This window comes from Haemaphysalis longicornis, unplaced genomic scaffold (genome assembly GCF_048455015.1).
Source record: "Haemaphysalis longicornis isolate Haplotype H1 unplaced genomic scaffold, Haemaphysalis longicornis Haplotype H1 scaffold_1, whole genome shotgun sequence".
Classification (NCBI taxonomy): domain Eukaryota; kingdom Metazoa; phylum Arthropoda; class Arachnida; order Ixodida; family Ixodidae; genus Haemaphysalis; species Haemaphysalis longicornis.
Window position 1 is genome coordinate 474,803,212 of NW_027526203.1, and position 22,209 is coordinate 474,825,420.

The 22,209-nt window shown below is 46.9% G+C and overlaps 2 protein-coding genes across 5 annotated transcripts in view; one reads left to right on the top strand and one right to left on the bottom strand.

The window, feature by feature from the left end:
- The window catches only part of Tnks (tankyrase), a 110,677-nt gene extending 107,717 nt beyond the window's left edge, over positions 1-2,960 (bottom strand). For both annotated transcript variants that reach the window (XM_077688219.1, XM_077688218.1), the window contains exon 1: positions 2,729-2,960. In XM_077688219.1, coding sequence (XP_077544345.1) covers positions 2,729-2,921 — 193 coding nt within the window. In that variant the 5' untranslated portion in view covers positions 2,922-2,960. The remainder of the gene's footprint in view (positions 1-2,728) is intronic.
- Positions 2,961-8,176: 5,216 nt separating this feature from the next.
- The window catches only part of Gig (TSC complex subunit tuberin), a 99,514-nt gene continuing 85,481 nt past the window's right edge, over positions 8,177-22,209 (top strand). For 2 of the 3 annotated variants that reach the window (XM_077688227.1, XM_077688228.1), the window contains exons 1-4: positions 8,177-8,575; positions 8,643-8,729; positions 8,941-9,051; positions 20,042-20,121. In XM_077688227.1, coding sequence (XP_077544353.1) covers positions 8,447-8,575; positions 8,643-8,729; positions 8,941-9,051; positions 20,042-20,121 — 407 coding nt within the window. In that variant the 5' untranslated portion in view covers positions 8,177-8,446. Of the gene's footprint in view, positions 8,576-8,642; positions 8,860-8,940; positions 9,052-20,041; positions 20,122-22,209 lie in introns of those variants that run through there. The other variant, XM_077688229.1, reaches the window with a different exon arrangement.

Consider the following 22,209-nt stretch of genomic DNA (forward strand, 5'->3'; position numbering starts at 1 on the left):
TTCACGGAGGCTAGAGGCCTCAACTTCGCGAGTGCTTACGAGCCACCGAATTTAGAAGATGGCAACGTGGTAATGGAGGACGAATAGCACAACGATGGCACGAACGAGGCGACAGGAGGTGAGCCCTGTAGCCTCGGCGTCTAGAATCGAGACCGAACAACTGGAACAAGAACTGCGATGTTGCATTCGTTGCGCTAACACGGCTAACCACTTACGAGACGAGGCTTACGAGGCAAACAAGGCTAAAAAAGCATGGGAAAAAAAAAAAAAAAACAAGAACAAAACAGCCGGAACCGTCAAAAGCTGATTCTCATGCCAGTGGATTTTACAAGAAGTTCCATTTCTGGTTCCGTTTACAAGGTGATGCGGAAATTTTAGTTCCAATTACCGAGTTTTTTTTACGTTATCTGAATACAAAACCAACCAAATTCCAGGAAACTGTTCCGTTTAAGCGGCAATTCCGTTTAAGCGATTTCCGTTTATCGAGATTTTACTGTACCTTATGTTCATATATATTGCACTTTTTTTACGTTTGTTTGGTAAATTGTGCAGTTACTTTTCGGTGCAGCACATACAGAGCAATAACGAAAATCTGTCACAGTCCAAACATTATGCTGATTGCTCTCTAAAAAATTCTACAATGACATTGCATAAAAAAAAAAAAAACATGGTGTCTTTTTTTCAACACAAATTCAACCTTCTATATACCCCCCCGATAGGGCCGGTTTTATTTTTTGGTTTGTTTGTTTTTTCGGGGAAAGGTGGCAAACCTACTGCTTGCCAATTGCAGTGCACTCTTGCCAGTAGCAGTCCCAGCGATTGGTTTGGGGGGGGAGGCGAGGCGAATAAAGAACCGCTCCCCTCCTTGTGCCAGTTCTGCAGAGGAGGTGATAACCACGCAGGCGTGTGCGTGTACGCGGTGTGACCCACTTGCGCACAAGTCACCTAGCGACACAGTGGTTTTTGGTGCCCCTTGGGTGGTGCAACGGCTGGCTCGAGCCCGTATTTCGGACGGTTGCAACACGTTTGCGGCCTCGCACAAGTGGGATTTAACCGCGCGCAAGTGGAATGCTTAAAAAAAACTAAAAATAAGAAGCTGAGGACCTCCTTGGGTGGGGGGGGGGGGGGATCGCCCCCTTCGCCCCCCCCCCCCCCCCCCTTGGGACCGCCACTGACTTTTGCCATTGTTCATTTTCATTTTCATTGCCATTGTTCATTTTCAAACTGAGATGGCGCCCCCTTGCAGTTCAAATTAACGAGCTTCTGCTGTACAGTCGAAAGCTTAATGACCGTAAACATGGGAGCACGTGCCGCTCAATACATGCAGAGCCCTCTGGTGAGAGGCTGGCGTGCTCTCGCAGTCAGTGCGGTTGGCGGGTGCACTCCCTGAAAGCGCTTTATCGCGCGGCTGCCTGCTGCATTAGTTACGTCGCAGAGGATCACACATTTTTTATCAACCCAATCGGGATGCGAAAAGCAAAGTTTTAATGCGTTCGCTCCGTTTCGCGCTTGATAAAAAGCCCATCAGCACGTGTTCTCTGGAATCGTTTCCAGATATCTAATGTAGCTACCGCAGCAGACAACAGCGCAATCAACCGTTGTCAGGGAGTGCATCCGCCAAATGTACGAACTACAACACTTCACCATCCCATCGCTAGACTGCTTTGCATGTACTGAGCGGCATGCACTCCCGTGTTTACTATCATAAAGCTTTCGACTGTACATACTAGTGACAGCAGTCACTGATCTTTTGCTTTAGAAGAGCACCAAATGATAATTATTTTTCCGGGCCCTTTGATTCAAGCGTCGTTTTTCTTAGGCTACAGGGAGCGAACGCACCTGTGACAATTTTGCGAAAGACAGATTGGATAATTCCGAAAAGTGCAGCAGTGTTATAGAACGAACCTTGCGTCAGACAGGTTTGCAAATCGGTTTTCATGTCTGGCTATTATCACAACAGGCTTTCGCAAACGTCGAGGGGCCCCGGTAGCCTAAGTGCTAAAAAGTTATGTCACTCCAGCTGACTAAGGCCCGTTCCCACTTGCGACGAAAGCGAGCGAAAGCGACGGGAATCCTGTCGCTCTGTCGCGCGGCGATCGTTTTTGTCGTTTGGCCTGGACCAATTTTTTTCGCCGCGACAGAAATTGCACCGCTTCGTCGCAAGTGTGAACGGGCCTTTACAGGCCTTAGAAGCCGCGCGACTTTTTACCGGTTGGCAAAACGTGCGAGCTGCAATTTTATAGCTGTAGCAAACGGTGACAACGGAGCCAAGTTTGGTAGTTTCGATCACTATACGTGCATTGTATCTTAACAGTATGTAAATGCCGTTCCAGCATCAGGGCAGTCAACAGATAACCTGCATACCTCTACTTCGCGAGGCTTGATTGAAGCTGTATCCTTTTTTTTTCTACGACCAAAGAGCAGCCATGCCTTTTGGGCGAAGAAGGAAAAGGTGGAAGCCGAGGTCTGTTGTTACTTGCCGTGCACATAAACAAACTTTTACAATAAAAACGGCAGCAATCGCAGCAAACTGATCCAAACATTGCCAAGCTAACACCATTAAAAGTTCACTGCCCAGAGACAAGACATAACTTGCGCTATGGCTAAAAAGTAAGCCATGTAATGTATAAAAGCTGAATGCATTAGGCATATTTACAGAGAACTACGGAGTGTAAATAAAACAAAAAGGGGGGTGGGGGACCTAGCGTGAGCAGAAGGTTAAGCCTACCAGCAGCGAAGTGAAGAGGAGTGGACTTCCTTCCCGTCGTATCCCGCGCGTTAACGTTATGCGGGGTGACCAGCTTCTTGACACGAGTCACGTCACCGTTTCTACACCCCTCAAAGAGCTCACGCCCCGTGTCGGGACCCGCTGAAGGTGCGTCAAGAGTTAATGGAAGATGGGCCCGTCGGGTGGCCATCATCCATTATTATGGTCACGTCCAGCAACGCGAGAACGTGAATTTTCGAGACATAGGCTACCGAACGATCGCCGGAGGGCGCTGCAGTCTTCCAGAGCCGCAGGCACCCTACCAGAGCCTCTCTTCAGGCCCTACATGCCTACACCGTGCTTCAGGCCATAGCAAAAACGTTGCCATAGCTACCCTTTTCCACCCTCTTCTACCGAGAACGATAGAGTTTCATACAATATGAAACTCTATGAGATAAAGTGCGAAAAACCGCTCCCTCATCCAGCGGCCGGTGAGCACTGGTAGAGTGAACTTTAGCACTGGGAAGTTGGAACATAGCATCGGGCATAGAGTTTGCATCGGGTTAAATCAGACGTCTCTGATAAGACAATGAGGCCCCATGAATAGTCCAACCTCACAGGGTGGTTTTGAGATACCAAAATCACCGCGTGGAACGACGGTAAGTTTTTGTAATAAACCAACCTCAGCTTCTCATGGATTGAAGGCGGGACAGATGATACATATTTGCCTCCCTTCGTTCGTCCTTTGGGCGCAGATAAATTATTAATTACTATTATTATGCATAACCCAAGCATGCTTGTTATCGGGGAGCAAATTAATTTTAACATGCGCGTTCTTTTTAGGCCGCCGTGGACACATGCAGAGAACTCCAACCGGAAGCGCATTATGCGTGTCGTCTGCTGGGCACAGCCATTCGGCTCTGCAGCCGCCCAGTGCCGCTGACCTTCCGCCAATAAAAAAAGTTCATAAAGGGTTTTTTTTTTTGTGAGGTGATTGCACAGTGGCGTTACGACTAATTTTAGGGGCCTTGGGTACGACTAGAGTTCCTGTATATAGCTCCCCTAGGGAAGCAGAGTTGCGCGTCCATTCGCCATCTTGAGTTCCAGGTCGTGCGAGAAAGCCACCTTTCTCGCGTGAAAAAGAGGAGTGGCGAGGAGCGGACGGGCTAAAACTGGCGCACGATATTGGAGGAGGAGGAACAACTTTATTGAGCATGTATATTGGACCGCTTATTAGCTGAGCGGCCGCCGCTGCCGCCGCTTCCACAACCGCCGATGCCCAGATGCGTAGAACTGGCTGCGCGCAGCACTGAAAGCGGGCTTTCTGTCGAACTGGAACCCGCGGCATGTGGCAATCAGACGCGCAACTCTTGCGCTACGCGATATACAGGAACTTTATTGGCGGTGAGCGCGAACACAGGCGGCGCTGCGAAGCGCGCCTCAGCGCAGATGGAGCGGTGGATCCGCTCGGTGGACTGCCAATCTCAGAAATGGGCGATCCAGCGGCTCGAGGGGGCCCTGGCCAGGCAGAGGAGAACGGGAACTCGTGACCCGCCAGCGCGGGGCGCGGGAACCCAAGTATCCTCTGTCAGGTCAGGTCCAACCCTCGAGTTCTAGGCCCAGTGTTTCTAGGACTGCATAGACTAGAACATTAGAAGGGTAGACCGCGCCCTGCGAGGCCGGCACCTACGCAGGATCCTGTGAATAAAGTCTTTTCTCTCTCTCTCCGTGACGTCGGCTTAGGGATTCTTGCCATGATTCTTGCATTTGTCGTACGTCTGCTTCACTCGAGCTCGCTCTCTCTGCTGTTTCTTTGCGCTCAGTTGACTTTTGATACGTATCCGCACCAGATTCCACGTGTGCGTAACTTTTTGTCATAATAATAGACTTAAAATCATACACACTAGCTCAAGGTGAGTTAAAGTATTGTTTTCGATACTGCTACGGAAGAACATTGCTGGCGTCGCCCCATTCCTTGCGAAGCCGGTCCTGTGCGGAGCGTGAAGACTCGGAGCTAGGCGTCAGCTTCTGTATTAGGCAATATTTCGAACAAAGGGAATAGCCAGCTGCTAGTAAGCGACAACAGCTAAAATACAAGACCAAAACAAATTGTAGGCCTCCGGGGCTGTCGGCGTTGACAGAAGGCATTGCCATTCTCATATGTAAGGTAAAACAGTTTTTGGAACCTTACTGAACGCTCGAAAATATTGTATCACGTCTTTATACGCCGACATGCACTATGGGCTGCAAAAACTGTAGGCTGAGTTCCAATTGTATAGGCTGGGTTATAGGCTTCTAACCAGTATGGAGGTTTATTCCCACATGAAAATGGACACAGTATTTCCAGCTGGAAACGGTTGTTTCCAGTGTTATATCCCGCTGGAATACGTGGTCCCAGCAGGGAATGGCAGTTCCCAGCTGGAAAGTACTTCCAGTCTAGCTGGGAATGTTGCATTCCAGCGGGGAACTCATTTCCAGCTGAAGAAAATTTCCAGCCTAGGCTTGAAATTTCCAACATTTCCAGGCAACATTTCCAGCCTAGGCTGGAAATGTTGCCTTCCCGCTGGAACTTTGAGTTTCCAGCTGGAAAGAATTTCCAGCCAAGCAGCACACGTTGGCTTCCAGCTGAAAATGGCATTTTCCAGCTGGCGAGAATTTCCAGCCTAGCAGCACATGTACTCCAGCTGAGAAAAATTTCAGCTCCAACTGTACTTATCTTGGGAGGAAGTTGCCAATGTGTCAGTTGGTAAAGGTAATTCCACTTTTGGTCTTTGAAACGGCCAATCATTTAATTATTTTTCTTTTGTGTGATTTCAGTGGAAGATATACGATTCGGAATCGGAACATATGTCATGTGAAGCAGTTCCTGTTTCACACAAACTCCTCAAAGCGTCGACCACATTATTTATTTATTAGCGGGGGGTTAAACAAGTTAGTGAGACTCGTTAGAACAAATTTCTTCTCTTTTATGCATACCTCAAAATCGCGACCGGTAAGGACCCCCGATACGAAAAAAAAAAAAAACATTTTTACAGAAAAGATGTTGGCAACATTGCTCATCCGAAGTCTTTTTTAAAGCCAAGTCAAGACACGTCAAGCCAATCAAAGTTTGTGTAAAATGGCGGTCGAGTTAGCTAGCTGCATTTCTTTCCTCCATGGCTATATAGCTGTAAACATCACGTGCGCTAAGAAACGAGTCAACAAGATTAATTACATCATTAGAAAGTGTGCTAGGCGGCTATTTACTTGGCGGAGTGCGCACATTGTGTAGCCCAGTAATGTGGATGGAGGTCTGCAGGGCTCCTAATTACCGGGAAGGCGTGCAGGCCTTGCTTGTCGCAGCCGTGGTGGACAATGAAGATTTGTGCTCCGCACCGTCTTTGTTCTAAGACGATTGAAGTGCAGTCATCGCAACGGTTTCATTGTGCGTTTATCTCGCATCGAGTTTCGACGTTTACTGCTCCCATTACCGCGAAGGTAGGACTTGTTTATTACCTGTCTTTTTATTGCTTGTAAGAACAGATCAGGGCCTGTATACAAAATGAAGCACTAAAACTGCGCGCGCGCGCACACACACACTCGTAGACAAGCAACTGTGCTTTTGTTTGTGTCCACCTACAGCTCTATCTTCTGTAAGTTGCCATTCACCAACTAGCCCAACACCACATTTGCCTGTTTTAAGTTGCCTAATGCATAATAAAATCTTTTCCTGTACTTTCCACTCGTGTTGACTTTCTTGCTGCCTGCGTGACCGTTGTTGTGTAGAAATTCTTTCGCAGTAATTTAGGTAAGACTGTTTGTTCTGCCTAATTTTTTAAATGCAGATGTACTTGCATGTTCATTATCTTCACTCGGAAGCACTTTGCCTTAGTACAGTGTTCTTTTTTTGCACTGCACTGTGCGTCCCATCTGGGTACGTAACCCGAGCCCTGAAAAATACTAGCAGAAAATGCAGCAGGAAATCGTATATTTCCAGCTGGGAATGCCAAATTTCGCATTCCCAGCTGGATTATGGAACCGGAAATCTCTTCCAGCTGGGAAACATTCCAGCTGGGAATGCGAAATTTCCAGCCAGAGTTTCCAGCTGGATTATGGAACCGGAAATTTCTTCCAGCTGGGAAACATTCCAGCTGGAAAGCAAATTTCTAGCTGTTATATTTCCCAGCTGGAAGAGATTTCCAGTTCCATAATCCAGCTGGAAATGGAAACCTTTTTCACCTGGGTTGAGAAAAACGAGTCCCGTCTACGGTAAAGATAAAGTAACAATATGTTTATTCAGACCTGGAAAATATTTCGGTACATTTCCCACAGCTATATCTTCCCAATATTCGGATATGCGTTATAGCAATTTAAACCTCAACTCAAGAGGAGGAGGAGAAAATTTATTTAGCAATGAAGTGGTTTGTGGGCCGGGTCCTCAGTTCAGGACAAGAGAGTCCTTCAATTCATAGAACGCCATCCTGAGTAGAATAGAATTTGTTCGTTGTGCCTGGAAGGGTTGGAAAAGCAACAGAGCTGCTTTGAAATATTCATCAGTTTCGATTCTTGTAATATATGCACTCATACTATTTATTGCGTTATACTATTGATTGCGTTAGTTAGCGAGTATATCGCCTTCAACACCGTAATCATGTTATTGTTCGGGCTGAGAGTCAGGTCGTTATGATAACAATGGTTACGATAGAAATTCGGAGCACAAAGCCGCCTTTTGAGCTGGACAACGTTGTCTGGGGCGCGATCGCGGTGCCGTAGCAGAAACGTTCTCATTGTATTTGCATGTGAATAAACGCACGCTGCGGATATGCACCATCTTGCACGCAGCCGTAGCGAAAGCCAATTTGTGAAGAAGGGAATTTGTATCAACACTATCTTTGTGAGCCTCCCAAACACCCCCAAACCTTCTAATAAGACATTTCTGTGAAGGTGCAGCAAAATTAATGCGTTGAGCACAGAAAAAAAAAATACATTCACCTGATACAAAACAACAACTAAAGAAATAGAAGACAGCAGTTTTATTTCCTGCTGTGCGATGCGCGTGTAGGGGCCCGCTGCTTGGTACGTAGACTGCTGAGTCTTCATTAAAGCATCTCAAAAATACTGCGGGGAGGCCTACGCATTCAGAATAATAATCGAGGAGGTCTGAACTCTGATCCTCGCGAATAAGCTAGAAAGGATAATCTGCACACGACCTTCTGACCAATGCTCTGAATAAAGTTGTTCTCTATCTCCTCGTGTGTTGCAAACTTCTGGGAGATACAGCTTGAAATTATTTAGAAGCTCGCAAAAATAACTGAATTACTAAAACTATGATTTTAATGCACTAAAGCAACAAAGCGGGCGATTTCTAGCACAGACACTGCTGCCACTCACAAGCGAATTGTAGCAGACGACAGCGGCGCGAATCCCTAAGCCAGGGGGCGCCACTCAAACATCTCACCGTCAATACCATGGAGTGGTCAATACACAGGAACTCTGCTGTGCAATGCCACCCCGTTACAAAGGGGAAGCCGCTAAGCATCATCATCATTGTCATAGAGTGTAGCATGGCCGAAGGATAAGCGTCCATCGCATGTGTTCTTGAGTGAATAAACTTTCCGCCACGCATGTGTTGCTTGTCAGCTAGCAAACGGAAGCGTGAGGAGTGCCGGAAGCAAAGAATATCTGGTTTTGTGCGGAACCTCCGAGAAATGTAAAGCGATTTTCACGTCAGCAATCGCTCTGTGGTTACCGGCTGCAGCCATGTCAAAGAATGCCAAAGACAAGGAAAAGCCTTTGGAGAGGCTAAAGTCGCTGCTCGGCCTCAGCAAGGTGTCCTGCCCGGCGGTGCCGCGACTGGAAGAGCACGAGGTGGAGTTGGAAGTTTTGAAGGTGCGCGGTGCTAGACCCTCGGCGGCGGCGGGGTGCAGTGCCCTCACGCTTCTTCGTCTCGTTGCAGGAACTCGGCAGCGAGAACCCCGTGCCGCACCGCCTCCGAGTCATCAAGGAGCTCGCCGAGGTTGTGCGCACCAGGAGACTGGCCCAGGTGCCGTGGAGCGCGCTTCTGCATGTCTGCCTGGGCTTTTCTTCCTGTCTGCGCTGCGCCACACCGAGAGTCATATTGCTTGTCAGGAAGTAAAGCTGTGGAGCGCTTGCACCACCTGAAAGCAGTTTCTGTAGGTTTGTCGCATGCACTTTCCTGTGAGCCTCAACGGAAGCATGCTTGCCAAGCGTTTGTTTGCCGTGGGAACGCGCAGGGCGCAGCGGACAGCCTGTACAGCCTGACGTGCGACCTGCTGCACCCGGCACATGGGCCCGAGGTGCGCCACCCGGTGCTGCAGTTCTACTGCGCCCTCATCCGTGCCCAGGTGAGGCGTTGCCCGGCATTACCCTTGACAATGATGAATGTGCCCAGTTTTTTTTTTTTTTTTGTTAATGGAATATCCTGAACAACGGAATGGCACAACAGAGGCAGATGCCGTGCATTCATCCACATCAAGAAACGAAGCACCTTAAAAATCAAGTCCTAGTAAACTGAGTACTGATACTAAGGTGAAGGCCTTCAGGCCGAATCCACGCCCCACTTCTAGGCAAACGCGTAAAAGAGAAAAGATGAAGCACACCTCTAAAACTCCACTAGGTGAGAATTGCGAACCACTGTCACTGGGCAGGTGCACCTGATACTGGGTAAACACGGTTTGGTTCATGTTTCATTAACTTTATAATCCTAAAGTGTGGTATTGCCAGTGCAAACGATTCCCTCCACTCCAGACTGTTACATAAAATCTGCGCTTGCAAAAAGTCTGGTTGCCTCATACAGCAAGTGCGAAGACTTATTTTCTTTGATATTTAAATTTTGACAAGCAATAACAGATTGCCATGCACAGCACATTTGAGCAATTAGCAAAACGTGCATGCCACTTCTGTGCAAATTGTGGGGGCCCCAAGACGTTCGGGCTCACGGGCAGTGGACACAGCGAGGCCAATGGATGTAGCCATTGACTTTGCCTGTCATCAAATGACGTTTTTTTTTCGTTTAACACTGTTTAATGGGAGGTATGTATGTGTGTGTTGTAATGAACTGCGACTGATTCCAAGGACGCCATGGTTATTTTGCTCAGCCTGAGCTCCCCGCTTCTTCCACCTCATCCAGTCAGAGGCCATCCTCATAGCTTTCATAGTCGCTTGGCCAGTGACTGGGCTCACAGCTCTTTCCCAAAGATTAGTGCTTCTACTATATTAGTGCTTCTATATTAGTGCTTCTACTATTAGTGCTTCTTTCGTTCCAGTATTTCGTGCTGTCTCGGTACTGGTCAAAGGGTACCCCCAGATACTTAGTTGGTTGCGTTGACCAGGTGACGTTTTCAAAAACATTCGGGGCATTTAACCAGTCACCGTGCCACAGTACAGTACATTTGCTTAAGTTAACGGAACTACAAGTCATACTACAAAACTCTTGGGTGATACTTAGGGTGGTACAGACACTCGCTTCATTCACACAAAAATACACCACATCATCGGCATATGCCATAACCTTAACTTCACAGGATTGTAAAGTGTAGCCCTGTATCTGGGTGTCGTGATTAATTCTTGCACACAGGGGTTCGAGATAGAGGGCGAAAAGAAGGGACAACAGGGCACACCCTTGACGCACTGATGCCTGCACTTTAATTGGTTTCGTTAATTGGCCATTAATCAAAATTCTTGTTGTACAATCCTTATGTGGCATTTTCACTCCTTGTAAGATTAATTTTCCGATTCGGACATGTTCAAGTATTTTAAAAAGGACCCCATGACAAACCCTGTCAAATGCCTTCTGAAAATCTGTCTGTAACATAGCCACCTTTCTGTAATCTATGTCACAAGATTCCAGGATACTTCTTGCTACATGAACGTTAGTAGTTATGCTTCGGCCCTTGATTTCCGCATGTTTGGTGGGGCCCAACTAAGGTTGTAATGACTGCTTGCATACGTTTTGTGATCACCTTCATGAAGATCTTATAGTCTGTATTAGTTAATGTTATCGGCCTGTATCCTGTGATTTTCACAAGCTGTTCTGGATCATTGCTTTTCGGTATTAAAATGGTGTGGGCTTGAGAAAACGATGGGGGCAGGGAACCTCTTTTAAAGGACTCTTCAAGAACAATACCTAAAACAGGTGCCAATTGGATTTTAAATGCCTTATAAAAGGCAGCACCTAACCCATCAGGGCCAGGCGACTTACCGTTATTTAAACTATCAATGGACTCCTCTATTTCCTTTACAGTTATCGGACTTTGCAGTTCATCTGTTACATCTGGGTCTAGTTAAGACATCAGCGTTAGAAAGGACTGCTCAAATCCTTGGTTCGGTGTTTTAGACGAGAAAAGGTGTTCGTAATGTTTCGTAAAGCCCCTTCTATTTCAGCTTGCCCCGTCAAAAATATTCCTTCGTGCTCGGTATTATGAATTTCTTTCCTTCGTGCATGACTCCTTTTGTCTGCCAACGGCCGTTTCATTGGCATTTCCCCCCTTTCCGTGCGAGCCCTTATCGATTGCAGCTCCCTTATATTTTTCTACCTCGATGCTTTCTATTTTTGCCTTTAAGGCGTAACCACATGGAGCGATTTTTGCTAGCGAAGCGACAAGCGATAGCGACAAGTTGTCGCTGCCACTTGACTTTTCGCCCGCCGATGCAACCACATGCAGCGACAAGCGACGGGTTGTCGCCCGGCCGTTGGCCACCAAGGGAGCGGGGCGAGAATCTTTTTGCTTACAGGTTGGTTACGAAGGCGAAAAAGATATAGAAATACAATTTACTATTAAATCCTGTAGCTATAATTTAATAAAAACGTAGTCGGTGACGTTTTTTGAACAGTAATTATCAGTTCATTTTACACTCCGCAGTTCCGTACTTCGCGCTTGCGCAGAACGAGCGTGCGCAAGCAAAAAGGCGCCAAAAGGGGTCTTGTCGTCGGTTTTGCCGTTTTATGTCGTTGACAGAGGTGCGTGGATTTCATTTTGCTGGCTATGGCGCGCAGAAATCGTGCTGCCACGCTGAAGGCCCTGCTAAATCCGCAGCAGACAACAAAAATGCGCCCCGGTAGCGGGCCAGTAGCAAGCGGTGGAAGCGCAAAGTATAGTGTACTAGAATTCTAGTACACTATACGCAAAGGCTCACGAGTACATCGTCTGCTCCTGCCGGAGCGCTCCAGGCCTTCCGCTCGCCAGCGGCTTTCACCAGGTGTGTGCGCGTTGTTTGTCTCTTGACACTGAAATAAAACGCTCAAACAACGCGCCTTCAACGATAACTACGATGAATGCTACCAGGGGCGTCTCTGAAAGGTAACAACTTTGTGACAAATACACAATACGCACACACGCGCGTGAAAGCCGGCGGCGGATGGGATGCCAGCGCAGCTCTAGAACCGGAAGTCGCGGGAGCAGACGACGTGCCCCGTCAGCCTTTGCGCTTCTCTAACCCTTCCGGGCGACGCGATTTTTTTTTTTTTTTTTCAGGCCAAAACCGAGCGATACGCCAAAAGTTAGCGACAGACGATCGCTGCGACAGCCCGATCTTGCCGCTGGTCGCATCGCTCGCAAAAAACGCTTCATGTGGTTATGCTGGCGACAAGCGATTTTTCTTTCACCATGTTAGAATCACGCGTTGCGACTAAGATTAGCGACGGAGGGTCGCGGCGAAAACCAGATTTTGTCGCTTGTCGCTTGTCGCATCGCTAGCAAAAATCGCTCCATGTGGTTACGCCATTATTGTGCGCAAATATTCAGTAGACAACCCCGGCGCTTTGGCTTCTTCAACTGTTATAAGCTGCAACAAGTTACGGAGCTCTTTTTCTTCTTTTCGATCATTAAATTTTATCTCTGTCGAACGTTCAATGGCGAGTAACTTGAGTAACTTGAGTTCAATGGCGAGTAACCCATCCTCCCACTGTGGTTTGGTTGCCGGAATTTACCAGTTCTGTTTTTCTTGCAACAACTGTGGCTTTGAACTTATCATCTTTTAGCAGTTTATCATTCATTTTCCAAAGATCCCAGTTAAACTTTGTTTGCCGCTGTTTTTTTCCGCCAACGCAGACGAAAACCAGACAATGATCCGAGAAAGAAACCGCGTCGACGGCGTAGTCCATGCAAGAAGGAGCTAGTTCCGCCGATACGTAGATCCTATCTAAACGGGCGTGGCTTGCTCCTTGATAGTGCGTGTATGCGTGTATCTGGTGGCTCGTGTTGCGGTAACTAAATTTGTAACGTCTTCAAGGCAGGAGTCGTTCATACGCTGTTCTAAAAAAAGGGCACTGGAATCTGGGGCGGTATTCTCGTAACTGTCCCTTTGAAAACGTCCCTTTTGCGTCCCTTTTATCGTGACGTACTTCCGGTTAAGCAATAAACATTGCCAGTAGGTTTGCCGCGTTTGCGTTACGTGACTTCCGGTTGTTTGCTTTTAGCCAATCAGGGCTCGCCGAAAGGGACACTTTTGAAAGGGACGCAAAAGGGACAAAACTCGAGAATACCGCCCCTGATGGCACACTCTGATTGGCACGGTCCGCAGGCGTGTAGACACGAAGAGAAGGACTTGCTTTTCACAGCCGACTAATCTAACCACGTCTTCAAAAAAGACACGGCGTTGGCTGGATTTCATTGGAAGATTGAAGATTGCCACCGACGACTATAGCGGCTCGCTAGCGTTTCGGCATGCGGCGCTGTCGCGGTGAACTGGTCCCACCGAGGTCTGGGAAAAGGCTTAGGATCGCCGCAGTTATCCAGACACTGATTTGCGAGGCCTCGGCAATGACGATCCCCCGCACAATCTTTCACTGCACTGTCACCCCCTTTCACGTATTTGCAAACTGGTTTTCAGCAATAGTCTTGCTCTGGCGGGCGGTGACAAGCTTTAGCTGCTGCTTGGCTGCTGCGGTGTATGCCGTATCGTGCATACACAGCACAGTGGGCTGCTTGTTGACCGCGCAGGCAGATACTTGCCACGGTCGCGCGTGTAGCGGGCGTTTGTGCCCGCAGAGATGCTCCGTGTTTTTCAGCGTTATTCATACCTTGTAAACGACGCGCTATATCTACAAACTCAGCTAAGCTCGTGTAACGGATCTCGGCGATCTACATTCTTCCGTGCCACCGGTGCAGGACAAATACGCCGTGCCGCCGGTGCCGGAGCGCCGCGCGCAACCGCATTTCCCCCAGAGCCGGGAACGCGATTGGCTACAGCATTTAACGGGGCCCACCAATAGCGCTGCCGTACTGTTCAGAGCTTCGTGCGTCACAGGGGGCGTCACAAGCAGTCTGTTGCACGTCAGAGCGCAACAGTGTGGCGGCAAGGAAGCGGTAGGTGAGCAAGGAAAGAAAGATACGCACAGGTGTAATATTTGGTATACATTGTCGTGAAGGGGTACTCTAGCGATTGCACGATTGAACTGGTGATTTTCAGAAGCCTATTTAGGGCCCCTTTAAGGGGGCACATGGGTCTTTGGGACCAAAAAATTGCCCCCCAAAGAAGCATTTTTTTAGGTATTCCTTTTCTCTTGATTTGCACAGCTTTCCCTCGGAAAATTGCGTAATTGGAACACTACCAGGTACTTATGAAAGTCATAGAGGCCTGATTTCAGCAAAAAAATATTTTTCCCTTAATTCCTCATTTCTCCGCCATGAGTGGTATTGCAGCGATATTAAATTCTCGAGAGGTACATCCTAGCATGTAGTGCAGCTAGGGAGATCATGCCTTTGCACTGTGAAGCTGAATGTTTGAACCATCCAATAAGGGAAGCAAATTTGGCATTTTACATGTTTCCGTAGTTTGATTAGCATTATTTGTAATTGGTTAGCAGTAGCACTTCAAACCTAGAAGTTAGAATTGATGTAAACTTGTATGTGATTGCAAAACAACAACAACAAAAAAAAAAACTGCTTCCCACATTTTATTCTCCACAACTTCTGGTGTTTATTCATGCCTCGCTGGTAACTTTTTATTGAATAGTTTTTTTTATATTGTTCTGAAGAACAATCAAGGAAGATTTTTAATTAACTAAGGAACTAATCACATCAAAACTAATTGTATATTTGAAATCAGCTAAAGAAACTGAGCTAGCACATGAAGTTTCATCAACATTGCTTGGAAAGCAAAAAAAAAAGTCTCAAGACCCGTGTCTTGAAAGAGCACGTGCATCTTATTTTCCGAGAGGCGTGGTATTCAGACTGAATACCATGCATCTTGGATAATAAGACGCACGTGCTCTTAGAGACTTTTTTCTTTGCTTTCCAACCAATGTTGATGGAACTTCATGGGCTAGCTCAGTTTTTTTTAGCTGATTTCAAATATCCAATTATTTTCCAAGAGGCGTGGTATTCACCCTGAGCCTACCGTCCAGCTTAGTGGAATAGCTGTGCTTGTGAAAAAGGAGCATAAGTTTTTAGGCTTTCTTCTAGATGAAAAGCTCTAATTTATTTCACATATAAAGCTGCTAAAAAGAAAATGTATAGAAGCAAGAAATATTCTTAAAGTCCTCTCCCACCACTCCTGTGGCACAGATAAGATGCGCCTGCTGCGTCTTGGTAACAGTTTAGTAAAATCGCGGTTGGTCTATGGTAGCGTCATTTATGGGTGAGCTTCAAAAACCGCTTTAAAAATGCTCGACCGAGTTCTTTACCTGGGGCTTTACTTTAATCCGGAGCCTTCAAACAAGTCTCGCGCAAAGCCCATATCTTGAATGTGGCCAGCGGTGCCTAGAAGGCCAGCGCTCATATAGAGACCTATTGTATGCCGTGAAGACAACAGCCATAAAAAAATCACCCTTCCTCATCTATTATCAACGATACTTTTGCCATGCACCTGCATTCCAATGGGCCCTCTGCATCTATGCCTTTTTCTTTACGAGTGAAAGTACAAGCCGAGGAACTTGGGATGTCTTTTATTGAGACTTACAAAACTTCAATTACAGACCATGTTGCTCCTTGGGAACTGTCTCTAGTTTCCTGCGAATTTTCTTTTAGAGCCATTAACAAAAGATATGCTCCAAGAGTACTCATCTTACAGTACTTCCTACACCTACGACACAAATATCTGTACACAATCTTTTACACAGATGCCGCCAACTCTGCTTCTTCTCTGTCATATGCTGCACACGGCGCAAATTTTGCCATCACGAAGACAATAAATAAAAATACTAGTATTTTTACAGTGGAGGCATACAGCATTTTAGCCACTGCCGAACGCATTACACAAAGCAGAATGCTGTATTTACTCACGTAATGATGAACCCCTCCTCACTTTTCTTGAGAATTTGTTTTTATCTTGGTATGGTTACTGATGCCGCAGCAACTTGATCTCGCACCACAGTATGTGCAGAAACGCTAAAAAACGCGTTCTAACAAAAAGAAATCTCAGAAGTAGCCAGAGACATGAACGCGAATGCTGTGGCTCACAATTTAAAAATTGCGCTTGCAGAGTGCCACCTGCTGAACACAAAACAAACCTTCAAACGCTGGGGAGTGGGAGCAAAGCACCAAGCGTACTCTGCACTCCTTCCCTGCTCTGTGTTGTTCCGGCAGCATGCAAACAGAGCCCAAAACGTACTCCACACTCCTGTCTTGCTCTGGGGCCCTATTCTGGTCTGCATAAATTCACAGTGAATTCACCAGGTTTTTTTGTGTCAGCAAGACGTAAGCAATCAGTGATGTGAGCAACATACAGCTATGATGACATGCAGTGTAATTTGACGCTTAGCTTATAAAGATCACAACCAAGCTATTAAATATTGCGCATAAAAGATATAAAAAGTCTTCGTGTGTTTTATAAAAATTAGGACGGCAGCTTAGGTTGACAAGAGAAACACGTTTCTTCGGGTTAAAATTGTCATCAACACCATAAGGCGATCAAGTAACGTTAATCTAAAAGCGAGCGAAAGGTGGGTGTTGAGCTAAAGAACATCACACGATCTTTTTTAGCATATCTATTTATTTCTCTCAATCGCTTTTAGTAACATAGCTCTTTGCTTCAATGCAAGCTTTGTTGCGTTATTGCCTTCCCGGCTGACAGTGTTGCCACATTATCGTCTGCTGCTACGTAACAGGTTGTGGTACCGGGGTTCTTGCACCAGGCCGCGGTTCCCCAGAAAGACACTGAGCCCCCTAAAACCGCACCTTTACTCTGAGTCCCGTTCCGCCAAGGTCCACTCCTCAGCCGATCCGGCTGCGCACACCTAGTCCAGCTGAGTCCGCCATGTTTTAATCTCGCTCATGTCGTGCTACATCTTCATCCTCACCCGGCATATATCCATCCCGTGGGATTGTCCCCCGCCGCTATTGCCGGGTTACCACAAAGTTTATGGCGTCATCACAGAAAGGACGGCCGTTACCGCTGGTTTTATGATGGGTAAGGACAGCAAAACGAAAGAGCGTACCGATGCCGCTGATTCACGCATTCATTAAGCTCGAACTCAATCAGCGCAGCAATGAGTAAAACAGCCAGTTTTCTTTGTTATTTTAATCTTTAGTTTGATCATGTGACCCACAAGTTTAGTAGGAGGAGTGTGGACAAATGCCATGCGTTGGGTTCTCTTTGTCATTGAGAGGCTTGTACGGCCCTCTTATATTGCTGTTACGCCAAACAAATAACTTTTATTTTATTGCCGAATATGCAAACAAAATACGGCTCATTATTTGTACGCTCCGTGATTGCTGACTTGGCCAAAGCAGTCAAAACTATTATTTCTTTCAGTAGAAAACAGCTTTAAACTGCGCGTCATGCGAAACTGCGGCTGCTGCAGATTCACCAAGATTTCACCGCGTTGATGGTTGGTGAAATTTTTTGCCCTATTTTACGGTGACATTAGCTGCCATTTGCAAGCTGTTATGTAGCATTACGTCACTTTTACGCAGGCTGAAGTTGCCAATGCGTGACGTAATCGTTCCCGCCAACTGTTTAAATTACGTCACGTCTTCTCAGCCAATCAGAGAGAGGGCATGCCATACAAGCCGTATTGTTATTGAATAGCAAAGACAGACCTACATTGTCATGTCCACTGCATTTCGTATAATTTTTCATTTCCCTCCTAGAATTATGCGCTTTCAGTAGAGAGAAATAAGGAAAACCTTCAAACTGGGGTTAGTAAACATCATGAAACGTCAAAATGATAAAAGCACACATAACCCCTATGTCAACCGGAAGCATTTGACCAAAACTGAAAGCCAATCAGAAAGGACTTCGAGCTAATTCACAGTTCACGGTGAATTCAGTGTGTCAAGCATGGGGCCCTTGTGCTGTTCCGCGACTTTGCCAGTACGCCCCATGGTTTTATGAGTGAAACTTAAGCGCAGACACAGGGACGAGAAAGGGAAATGACACCAGCGATCTGGTGTCGTTTCCCTTTGTCGTCCCTGTGTCTGTTTGCGCTTAAGTTTCACTCATGGATGTTCACCAACTATCAGGGTTTTGTTCAGCTGTGTTCCGACCTTTTTTTGTGCTCCTGGTGTGCCGTATGATGGGCCAGTACATGAGCTACACAGCCGGTTTTAAACTTAAGGTTGCGGAGCATGCGTTGATGCACATGGAAACCGTGCGGCTGGGCGGCACTTCAGTGTTGATGAGTGTGTGTACGCTGCTGGCAATGGACAGGGATTGCCGTGTGTTTGGTGGGCCGTAAGAAGGGAAGTTTTTCGTTGTGGGACAAGAACTTTTGGAGTGCCTTGCCAGCACGGAAGACGGTGAGCTGTGGGCCGACGGCAAATGTGAAGCGGCAACAACTTCAGTGAGGAGGACGGCTACATGGCCAGTAGGGGGGCGATGGTGAGGGGGGTGCCACTGGCATGTTGTGAATAAAAAGAAATTTCATTATATAATTACCTACATGTTTTTACTAAAAAGGTAAGGCTTTGCCAGCGCTTCTCTAAGCATATTTTTTGTATGAAATTTTAACGCACTGGCATTTCGGGGACTGAAATCGCTGACCGGAATGCCGCTGTGGCTGCTCTCCGCAGTGTTATAGATGTTCCACACGTTCTCTACCTAGACCTGAAGCCACTAGTTCGAAGTAGGCTTCGAAGGTGCTGGCAGTGCAAGTGGGACACATGAATCCAAAACATACTGCACAATAGAAAACCACAAATAGGCAAATAGAACACAGACAAATGGAACAGGTTTTCAGAAATATCAATGTGCAGATTAAGTATGGGTCGTGCACATGCTACACACCCCTATCTTTTAAACGGAGCTTGCGAGAAGTGCGGACAACGGCCTTCAGTTTTCCATGTACTAATGGAATGCTCGGCATGCCATGATGCAGGAAAATGACGCTTCCCCAAACTATACGTTTACACGATACCCATTTCATTATTTTTATCTGATCAATCCCGATCAGAAGTAAACACCTTTTAGCTTACCTCGCTGACATTGGATTTTTAGCACTCATCTCATGCCATGTGTGACATCAGGGCCTGGCAATGCACATGGGGATGGCTGTGAGCAGTTACATCACATAGGCCAAGGGCCTCACTAAGGGCTTGCTATGAGACTCCCAGTGCTGTTACAGTTAACCGTCGCCATTGTCACCTCTCATTTTAATTATTTACGCTTTTTAGAGTAAGGGCCCTTTACACCCATATATACACGTTTTTACCCATCACAATCATCGCCATTGTATCTAAGGGACAAACATGACATAAAACAATACACATTGTCTTGTTGCTCTTTGGCCTCAGGCACCCTTGCCCCAATAAACAGACATATACTACTACTAGGATAAACACGATGCGAAGCAACCCCTTGCACTATGTATTAAATAAAAATAACTAGGGTGTGATGCAGACTGTTTAACAAAACTGTTCCTGGAATGTCGGAGCACTACAAAAACCAAATAACTGTTTGCATGAAATGGGTATACTGCGTGCAACTGTATGGTGCACGTGAAAGCATTTTGCCACTGGTGCAAATGTTGTTCCCATGCAGAAAGAAATGGGGCTGTGTTGTGGCATCTTATTTGTTTGAGACCTTGACGGCGTTGTTCGATTTAGGCTCAGAAAAGGACTAATCTACCAGCTGTAGAAAAGTTGTCACGTTCGTAATTGCTGGGCTCTCTACGAAGCAGACATTGCACCTACAGCACTGGGGCGAAACGCCGAGCTGTGTCTGTTTCAAAAGTGTCCGTCTGAAATCGGGCCGTAGTCCCGGTCAGTGGGCATGTGATGGGTGTGCCAGAGCTCTTTGAAACGTGCTGTGTCACATCCGTGTGGGACCTTCGGCCAGCCTGGGCACGTTCTTGAAACGGACACAAATGGAATTGGGCTTGGCAGTGGGGTGCTGGCAGAAGAGCAGTGCCCCCTCTGAATGTGCTTCCCATTGTAAGCCCCGATGTACACGCAGCGCGACCCCCTGGACATCACCCGGGCACACTGCTTCAACCTGGTGCTCGACCTGCGGCAGCCTGAAGACCTGGCCCTCAGGTGACCGCTGCCTCCTTCCTGCACTGCAGGGGAATTGCCCGGTGCATTGAAACAGTGCTTCGTACCAGCAGGCCGCTTTCTGGCTATAATCTGATGTTTGCGTTAGCTCTAAATCCCCTAAAGTGTCAACTTAATAGCCACCTGCCCTAGGGTAATGCTGGTAAAGTGCTTTTATTATTTTTGCTGGACAGCCCAGTTGTCTAACTTGATTCCAGTGGTAAGCTGCAAGAGCTGACCATATCAGTAAGAAAAGAAGAGCATGTGTTGCTGGCTATTTGGCTGGGCCATTAATATGAGAGTTTTAAAAACCAAGAGCTTGAAGGTGCTTTCTCGTCAATCCTGACGAACAGAAGGTTTTTTGGCACTCGCCAGTAGGCTTGTGAGGTCGGGGATGAACCGTGTTTGTGTTGTTATTATATGCTGTTCTGCAGCGAGGAGCGCGTGTAAAAAAATGACACAAGGTCAGCATCTCACAGACATGTGCCCCTTGGCCTCGCGTGTTGGCGTCCTCTTGCATGTGGCGTTCTATCAGTAACAGCCCTACCCCACCCGATTGCCCAGCCTCTTATGCTTCTATGCGCAAAGGTTTGATCCAGCATGAGGCTTTGCTTATGAAACGAGTCCCTACAGTGGTCCTTCGAGTGCGGGGCCCAATCCCGGCGGTTCCACAGTTGTGGCTATCGGGGAGCCCTGCGCCCACAAGCATCAGGTTGGCCGGTGTGCCTGCTGCACGAGTTCAATGGCATGTGACTGCTTGAATACAAATACACACTTGCCCCAAGTGGAGTGGGACCGGATGAGGCCACTCTGTGCACTTTTTCACTCAAGCCTGGAGTGGTGATGAAAAGGGATTGGTGAAGCTTGCCTAGGAGTGAGGTGGGGGCATCAAGGCATTGAACAAACATATCTGGCAACTTCTGCCTAGTGCATGCTCTTCAAACTTCAGCTGGGGAGCGTTATAAAAGGGCTGCCTCGCTATTACAGTGGTAGGCTTTGTTTCCGTTTTGATTTCAGGGGAATGTTTCACCTTGAAGCGCAAGCACGGTAAAAAAAAAAGGGCCTATGCTGGTGAATGCGAGAGCGCACCTTATATAGGGAAAATGAAAGACGCACCTAGAAAACGAAAGGCTTTCAACGTTTCAGCCAAGGGATGGGCCTTCCCAAGGATCCGACAGAGGCCAGTCTGAGGAATTCTGAAGAAGGCCAGTCCCTCGGCCGAAACGTTGAAAGCCTTTCGTTTTCCAGGTGTGTCTCATTTCTTTGCTGGTGTCCAAGAAATTGTCTCCTGTACTTATATCTGTGTGCTATGCAGCTGAATTATATTTGATATATTACATTGGAGGCACTAAGAAAAGCATAACGTTTAATATGACGTTTTGGTTGGCCGGCCAGCTGTTTCAAATGTATGCAACAGTGGGTGGCCAGAGCCAGAGATTTTTGCGGCTGTTCTCCACACCTTCCGTGGGGGGCACCCCATGGGAGCAGCGAGTCCTGATTGCAGCTTGGTCGGGGGTTTCTCACTTTACCCGAGCGATGCTGTCTTTTCAAAGGCCGGTTTTAATCAGCCTTCAGTCACATCATAGAGAGCTAATAACGGGGGGTCTTTTTGGCACCCTCTTGGTGTGGCAGCAGCCAGGCAAAGTCAAGAATCTGGCTGCAGCTCACTCTGCACACTTTGGGATGTCCCGTTTAGCATCACAAAAAAAAGAGGGAGGAAACCGAAAGTGGCCACTTTATACGATTCATTCCTGAGTGAACAAAAGCCACGAGAGGAACGAAAAAGGGTCAACGTTGTTCATCTCTCAGTATCCCTTTAACTCTTTCGCTACCGCCAGAAAATACCAATTTTTAGGGGTCCAAGAAAACATTTTTTTCCTGCTAAAAAAATTGGTTAGGCACTAATTGCAGGAATACAAAATGCAGAATATTTAACGACCTTTCCAATAACACCAGTTTTTAAAAGTTATTATATATCATAGTTGTGAAAAAAAAAAATCAAAATCAAAATTTTTTCAAGTTGTCGAAAAAAATGATTAGAAAAAGGAGTTGTGTATATCAAACCAACGGTAGTAGAAAAAAATTAGAATA